At 46.4% G+C, this 8281-nt stretch overlaps 1 protein-coding gene across 3 annotated transcripts in view; it reads right to left on the bottom strand.

Moving 5' to 3' along the window:
* Nucleotides 1–2438: 2438 nt before the first annotated feature.
* LOC116515627 (scaffold attachment factor B1-like) overlaps nt 2439–8281 on the bottom strand; it is a 52200-nt gene continuing 46357 nt past the window's right edge. For 2 of the 3 annotated variants that reach the window (XM_032227787.1, XM_032227958.1), the window contains 2 exons: nt 5394–5460; nt 2439–2914 (listed from right to left, as the gene is read on the bottom strand). In XM_032227787.1, the coding sequence (XP_032083678.1) occupies nt 2788–2914; nt 5394–5460 (194 nt within the window). In that variant the 3' untranslated portion in view covers nt 2439–2787. The remainder of the gene's footprint in view (nt 2915–5393; nt 5461–8281) is intronic. The other variant, XM_032227874.1, reaches the window with a different exon arrangement.

Raw genomic sequence — 8281 nt, 5'->3', positions numbered from 1 at the left:
GGCCTGGGGAAAGATATCTTGGATTTGATGTCCACGGGGAGGTCAAAAAAGTCAAAATGTCAGCCCCAGCTGGTATTCCAGGGGGCAAAAGCTGTAAACTGACATGGTTAATTTCTAAGGTCCCCGTCCCTGCAGCTTAATAAATGGGACCTGGATCAAGTCTACTCTTTCTGGTTCTATAGGCCGAGAATCAAACGAGAGGGTTGGACTAGATGATCTCTGAAGTTCCATCTTTCTACAATTGCAAACGGGCACCCATTCAAATCGGTGAGGTGCTTCCTTGCCACCCAGTCAAGTTTCTATAAACGCTTTGTTCTTTTTCTGCAGGCGACCCCCTCCTCCTCCTCCTCCTCTGTCCGTTTCAGCCACTCCGTTTTCTTTCCAACATGGCCCGTGAGGGCTTCAGAGGGATCCTTCAAATGAGGACATCGCTGGAAGCAAAGGATTCTCTTTTTGTAGCAGGCCAGGCTTCTCGTTCTGCTTTTTGAAAGAACGCTAATAAAGCCCCCCCAAGATAGGAAATCTTGAAGGTATCTTGATTCTTTCCTGCATTGCTTGGAAGTGTCCAATATCTGGAGGAGGCGATCAGCTGGATCTAAGAGCCGGATTTGCAAGCAGCGAATTTGCAAGAGAGAAACCAACTTTTGGTGGATCTCGGACCCAGGTGGAAGGATGTGCGTGAAACATCCACGATGGAGGAATAGGAAGGAAGCAAGAACAGTGGTGGGTTTCAAAAATTTTTAGAACCTCTTCTGGTAGGTGTGGCCTGCTTTGTGGGAGTGGCTTGCTGGCCATGTGACCAGGTGGGAGTGGCTTGCCAGCCATGTGACTGGGTGGGCGTGGCCAACTTGTAAAATGTAGTGAAACTCACTTAACAACACTCTTGCTTAGCAACCAAAATGTTGGCTCAGGAACTCTGGCATTTGAAGCTTCCAAGTCCTAAAGCTGTCAAGTTACAAGACCCTCGCACCCCTAACCCTTTAGAAAAAAAACCCCAGGGGTGTTCAAACTTGACAGCTTTAAGACTTGTGGACTTCAACTCCCAGAATTCCTCCTCTCGCTCTTCATCTTGATGATGTAGGGACGGGCGGGGGGAGAGAGCTGGAACCAGTTCTAAACGGCACGGTAGATTTGTGGAACCTCTTCTATAGAAGAGATTAGAACTGGCAGGAACCCACCCCTGAAGCAGAACCTAAAAAGGCATGAGAGTCTACTGATTTTCAAACCTGGCCACTTTAAGATGGGTGGACTTTAGTTCCCAGCATGGGAGTTAAATTCTGCCTATCTTAAAGGAAGCTGGCTGGGGAATTCTGGGAGTTGAAGTCCACCCATCTTAAAGCATGTGAGTTGGAGGAATTCTGGGAGTTTATATCCACCCATCTTGAAACATGCTGGTAGGAGGATTCTGGGAGTTGAAGTCCATGCATGTTAAAGCATGTTGGCTGGGGAATTCTGGCAACTGAAGTCCACCTATCTTGAAGCAAGCTGGCTATGGAATTCTGGGAGTTGAAGTCCAGCCATCTTAAAATTGCTGAGTTAAGAAACACTGCCCCCCCCCCAAATCAATCTTGCCCTCTGCTTCCCCACCCCCCATTTCCTTTCAAACTTTTAATTTTTTATCTTTTTTTTCCCCCTCTGGGTACCGTGCCCGTTCATGAACATATCAGCAGCTCGTCCAGCATGCCAAGGCAAGACTGAATGCTGGCCAAACTGAATACAGATAGTCCTCAACTTGCAACCATTCGAAGTTACAAAAACACTGAAAAAAGCGACTTTTAAGACCATTATTTATACACTTACAGCCATTGCAGCATCCCCACCAACGTCATTGCCCAAATTTATCTATCTATCTATCTATCTATCAATCTAATCTATCTATCTTGTATGCCGCCCACTCCCGGAGGACTCCGGGCAGCTCACAAAAGACAAGGGAAAGGGGGGAACGAGACAAAGACAACATATTAAAAACAAAACCAACATTCACAATTTCCATGGAGGTAGATGCTTCTCAGCTCCCCCCAGCCCCCCAAATGATCATGGGTTGCCCTCTCCCCTCCTTGGAAGAGCTTTATAGCTCTCTCTGCCTTAAGAAAGTTCAAAACATTCTTCCATCTCATGCTTGGCACCCTTCTTTTTTTTTTTTTGAAGTATTACCATCCGGCAGCCGGTACAGGACAATAAAAAAAAAAGCACCAAGTAGGCTGAAAAACAGCTTCTATCCCAGGACAGGAACTATATTGAATTCTACGGCATAGTCCAATATTAATACAATATTGGGTTTTTCAATTCAATTGTATAGCATGTGAAAAGGACGTGGCAAAACTCACAATAACTTCCGTAGCGGAAGAAATTCTCGGGCTCAATTGTGGTTGTAAGTCAAGGACTACCTGTATTCACCCATCCTTCGCGGAAAACTTCGTTTTCGCAGAAAACACGGATAAGTTTATTCAAGTTTATTGGCTCCCCCCGATCGGCCCCAAAGATTTCCCCATCAGCTCAATACAGTAAGATTTATTGTTTGTGGAAAATGGAATGTTTCCTGCGAAACAACTGAATGGTGTCCCGGTAAGAACATACCCAGAGCCGGGAAGGGGAGGAAACACACACACACACACACACACACACACACAGGAGAAAAAAAAAACCACGGTTAAGTTCACATCATCTGCAAGTTACTGTGGTGAGTTTCTGTTTCAGCAACAACAGTTCAAGGCCATAACCAGGGGAGCAAAATTCCACAGAGGGACCAGAGAGTTGTGATGGCAAAGGGAGGGGGGGGGGGAATCTTCAATAACGGCGAGTAAAACGTGGGTCACCCGGCGAGGTTGTTCTCTCCTGGCTCGCAAAACCGCCTGGCATACTGGGTGCTTGCGCAACTGGGTTCTGCGATCCACCTTGTGCAAATTCTCCACGCCTGTGGACAAAACAACAACTGCTTTAGTTCTGAAGTATCTCTCACGTTCCTTTACATACAATACAACAGAATAGAATAAAAGTAGAATAGAATAGAATAACAGAGTTGGAAGACACCTTGGAGGTCTTCTAGTCCAACCCTCTGCTTAGGCAGGAAACCCTTCAGACAAATGGTTATCCAACATCTTCTTAAAAACTTCCAGTGTTGGATCATTCACAACTTCAGGAGGCAACTTCTGTTCCACTGATTAATTGTTCTCAGTCAGGAAATTCCTCCTTAGTTCCGGGTGGCTTCTCTCCTTGATTAGTTTCCACCCATTGCTTCTTGTTTTACCCTCAGGTGCTTTAGAGAATAGCTTGACTTCCTCTTCTTTGTGGCAAACCCTGAGATATCAGAACACTGGTATGAGGACTCCCCTGGTCCTTCTCTTCATTGGATTAGACATACCCAGTTCCTGCAATCGTTCTTCACATGTTTTTGCCTCCAATTGCCTAATCATCTTTGTTGCTCTTCTCTGCACCCTTTCTAGAATCTCCACATCTTTTCTATATGGTGGTGACCAAAACTGGATGCCGTATTCCAAGAGTGGCCTTACCAAGGCATTATAAAGTGGTATTAACACTTCATGTGATCTTGATTCTATCCCTCTGTTGATGCAGCCTAGAACCGTGTTGGCTTTTTTGGCAGCTGCTGCACACGGCTGGCTCCTATTTAAATGGTTGTCCACTTAGGACTCCAAGATCCCTCTCAGAGTTACTACTATCGAGCGAGGTACCACTTATACTGTACCTGTGCATTTCGTTTTTCTTGCCTAAATGTAGAACCTTACCCTTTTCACCATTGAATTTCATTTTATTAGATAGTGCCCAATGTTAGAAATCTCTCCCTGGAATGAAGTATTTTTGCACATCCCAGGCTGCACATCCCTAAGCTAACTTCAAAACATTTGGTGCACATCAGGGAGCCAATTCGTGCCCGAGACAAGCAGCTAGATGGGCCCATTTGCTGAGATTAAAACCCCAAAGCATTTAAAAAGTAATTTCAAGTTGCAATGAGAATGGGACAATTTAATAACTCGTTTCAGGATTATTTTTAAGTGATGTATTTCCTAAGCAAACTTGCATTCCCCCCTCCCGCCCCCCAAAAAAACATTATTGCCAAATTTGTATCTCTGTCCCACTTAAAGATGCTTTTCTCTCATCCTGGATCTTCATCCTCCAAAATCCTGGGTTAACCATTGCCCTTCTCTTTCCAGTTTAAAAAGAAAAATAACATCTTTTAGCCTGCTTGGTATGCAATAAAATAAATTGTACCAGGTTAAATGGAAGACATGTCATCAGAGTTAAATGATGGGCAGTTTGAGAATGGAAAAAATCTTTCCCAAAATAGGAAATATTAATATTCAATGTGCCCTATCATAACAAAGTAACAGAATCACGGAATAACAGAGTTGGAAGGAACCTTGGAGGTCTTCTAGTCCAACCCACTGCTCAAGCAGGAGACCTTACTGGAGGCTAAAACATATGAAGAAAGGTATACTATATCAGATAAACCATCATTCATGAGCTACTAGTTTGCACCCAGAGAAACCCAGCAAGGATGAGAGGGAGCCTGAAGATCTTTAGCGCAAGACCACTAAGCAACCCCCATAATTTTCCCCTACAGGTAATCCTCAACCTACGACCACAATTGAGCCCCAAGCTTCCACTGCTAAGCATTGTCAAGGGAGTTTCATTTTACGACCCTTCTTGCCCCAGCTATTAAGGGAATCCCTGCAGTTGTTAAGTTAGTAAGACAGTTATTAAGTGAAACCGGCTTCCCCATTGATTTGACTTGTCAGAAGGTTGCAAAGGGGGACATCACATCACACCGGGACTCTGCATTTGTCATAATAGCAATAGCAGTTAGCAATAGCAGTTAGACTTATATACCGCTTCATAGGGCTTTCAGCCCTCTCTAAGCGGTTTACAGAGTCAGCATATCGCCCCCACAGTCTGGGTCCTCATTTCACCCACCTCGGAAGGATGGAAGGCTGAGTCAACTTTGAGCCGGTGAGATTAGAACCGCTGAACTGCAGATAACAGTCAGCTGAAGTGGCCTGCACCCTAACCACTGCGCCACCATAAATATGAACCAGTTGCCAATCCTCCAAATTTTGACCACAGGACCATGAGGGATGCTGCTATGGTCGTTAAGCGGTGGTCGTAAGTCCCTTTTTTCAGTGGGGTTGTAACTTCAGAAAGTCAGTAAGGGAATGGCACGTCGAGGATTAGCTACAGCAACCCCGTAAGAGGGATGGTACTTTGGCCCAAAACATATGAGGGGTGGGGGGTGGTCTGCATCTTGGTTGTACTTCTGAATGGGGGGGGAAATGACCTTTTTCTGGCTTCAGGCAGAAATGAGCTTTCTTGGGGAAAAGATGTGAGATAAAAGCAAGGAGACAGGAATAGAAATAAAGCCATATTTTATGGATACTCACCCTGGCATTTCTCCTCTGTTCATTACATGGCCAGGCCCGCCTTGGCTAGGAACATTCCTCTCTCCACCTAACAGAGCAGGGAAAAGGGCAGTGATGGCTAACTCTTTTAGTGCCAAGTGGCCAAAGGACTTGTGGGCAAGCCCCGAAACGCAACGCGAGTGCCCCCGCGCATGAGCCCCCCTGTGCGCATGCACACACATCCCCTAAGCATGCACCCCGTCCCCCTCGCCCACTTTCCAGGACCAAAACAGGAACAGGGGGGGGGGGGGCCCTCCTGCAGCCCTTTTGGGGTTTTAGGTTGGTGCAGGAGCCCTTCCAGCTCCAAAACGGGGCACGTGGGGGTCGTGCGTGGCCCTCCCCCACCCCGTTTTGGTTTCCAGGTTGGTGCCGAAAATGGGGCATGGGGGGTTCGCACATGGCGCCCCATTTTGGCTTCCAGATTGGTGCAGGAGGCTTTCCAGGCCCAGAACGCACGCACGAACCCCCAAGATGCAATGAGAATATCCCCGCACATGTGCCTCGCCCCCCCACATGTGCATCCCCCCCACGTGCACCCCGTCCCCTGCACATGTGCGGCAGAAACCTGGAAACCAGCCGGTCGGCAGAAGACACATGCACATGTGCAGTGGAACTGGGCTGGGACAATGGCTGGCCTGCCCACAGAGAGGACTCTGCCTGCTACCTGTGGCATGCGTGCCACAGGTTCTCCATTACGGGAATAGGAGTTTACTGTGGCACACACATCCACCAATCATTATTGAAGATCCTTGTTTGTGGAACCATCAGGGTTTAAAGTTATGGTGGGTTTTTCTGTGCAGACCAAATACAATGGGGTTCAACCGGTTATGTCTGACCCAAAATGGGATCCTTCGGGCACTCTGAGCTTGGGGTTTTCTTGGGAGACATTTTATGACCCAGCTAGGTTATATAATCAGTGCTACAGGAGAGTGGGGTTTGTGGAGAGTGGGAGGCGGTGGCGGAGCAGAAGAAAAGGACTGTTGGGTCCTTGGTGCTCTCTTGAGCTTGGCTGTTTTCTTGCAGACATTTCATGACCCAGCTAGGTTATATCATCAGTGCTACAGGAGAGTGGGGTTTGTGGAGAGTGGGAGGTGGGGGTGGAGGAGGAGAAAAGGACTGTGGGGTCCTTGGTGTTCTCTTGAGCTTGGTTGTTTTCTTGCAGACATTACCCAACTAAGTAGCACATCAACGATAGAAGGGAGTGGGGTTCGCGCTCAGTTTATAGACCGGTGACTTGTCCTGTCAGTGTTGGTGGAGTATTCCTGGTGGTTCCTTGATTAGGCTGTTATATACCAAATCCCACACTCCCTTCTAGCACTGATGATGTTACCTAGTCTGGTAATATATAGAGAATTCTTTATTGGCCAAGTGTGACTGGACACACAAGGAATTTGTCTTTGGTGCATATGCTCTCAGTGTACAGAAAGAGAATAAAATACATTCCTCGAGAATCAAAAGATAGTGATAGCCAAGGTTACTACTAAGCTATCAAATTGTACTAGGAATTAATAGAAACAATATAAATTGAAAGATACAAGCAACATGGTAATAGTCATAGGTGGGAAGAGAGAGATATTAGGAAGAAAGAGAAGAATAATAGTAATACAGTCTCACTAAATTATTTGACAGTGTTGTGGGAATTGGTTGTTAAGCAGAGTGATGGCATTCGGGGAAAAAACTGTCCTTGTGTCTAGTTGTCTTGGTGTGCGGTGCCCTATAGCGTCATTTTGAAGGTAGAAGTTGAAACAATTTATGTCCAGGATGCGAGGGGTCTTGAGTTTCTTGAGTTGGCATGGAAAGAACATTCTTTGTTGTGCTTTTTTGATGATATTTTTGATGTTAGGTGTCTTGAGATATGATAGAACCTAGAAATTTGAAGGTCTCTACTGTTGATACTGTGTTGTTAGTATTGCAAGAGGTGGTAGTATCAGAGGGTTTCTCCTAAAATCCCCCACCATTTCTACGGTTTTGAGTGTTTTCAGTTCCAGATTGTTCCGGTTGCACCAGGAGGCTAGTTGTTCAACCTCCCGCCTGGATACGGATTCATCGTTGTCTTGAATGAGACCAATCACTGTTGTGTCATCTGCAAAGTTCAGTGCTTGAACAGAGGGATCTTTTGAGATGCAGTCATTGGTGTATAGAAAGAAGTGGAGAGAGCACACAGCCCGGAGGGAGGGGAGGGCTCCTGTGCTAATTGTACAGGTGTGTGATTTTGCCTAGCTTCACCTGCTGCTTCCTGTCTGTTAGGAAGCTTATGATCTACCTACAAGTGTGTTCAGGTACCGCTAGCTGATTTAGTTTAGTTAGAAGAGTATCTGGAGTGATGGTACTGAATGCTGAGCTGAAGTCTGCAAAGAGGACCCTCGCGTTGTTCTTCGGAGATTCAAGATGTTGTCAGATATAGTGCAGAGTCATATGAACGGCATCATTTGTCGATCTTTTTGCTCCGTGGACAAATTGCAGGGGGGGGGGGGGAATCTAACAGCAGATCCCTGATGGTTTTCAGGTGGGACATCAGTAGCCTTTCAAAGCTACAGGCGTTAAAAGAGCAACCGGTCTGAAGGAATCCAGTTCCTTGACGGAGAGTTTCTTCGGCACTGGGATAATGGTAGAGCATTTGAAGCAAGAAGGAACATAGCACATCTCCAGTGATTCATTAAAGATGCGGGTGGAGATGGGGGCCAGTCGGTCAGCACAAGCGTTTAAGCAAGGAGTTGTTATCTTGTCTGGAGCCGGTGCTTTTCCTGGCCTTTGTCTGGGAAATAAGACTTTGCACCTCATTCTCCGTAATCACCAAGAGGTGGTGGGCCCAATGGGATGGGGTAGGTTGTAGGAGGTTGTTGTTGGTGTGTCTGGGATGGGGGTTGTGG

The sequence above is a fragment of the Thamnophis elegans genome, chromosome 1 (assembly GCF_009769535.1).
Source record: "Thamnophis elegans isolate rThaEle1 chromosome 1, rThaEle1.pri, whole genome shotgun sequence".
Lineage (NCBI taxonomy): Eukaryota > Metazoa > Chordata > Lepidosauria > Squamata > Colubridae > Thamnophis > Thamnophis elegans.
The sequence above is the reverse complement of the archived record's forward strand: the minus strand, read 5'-3'. Positions and strand labels throughout refer to the sequence as shown.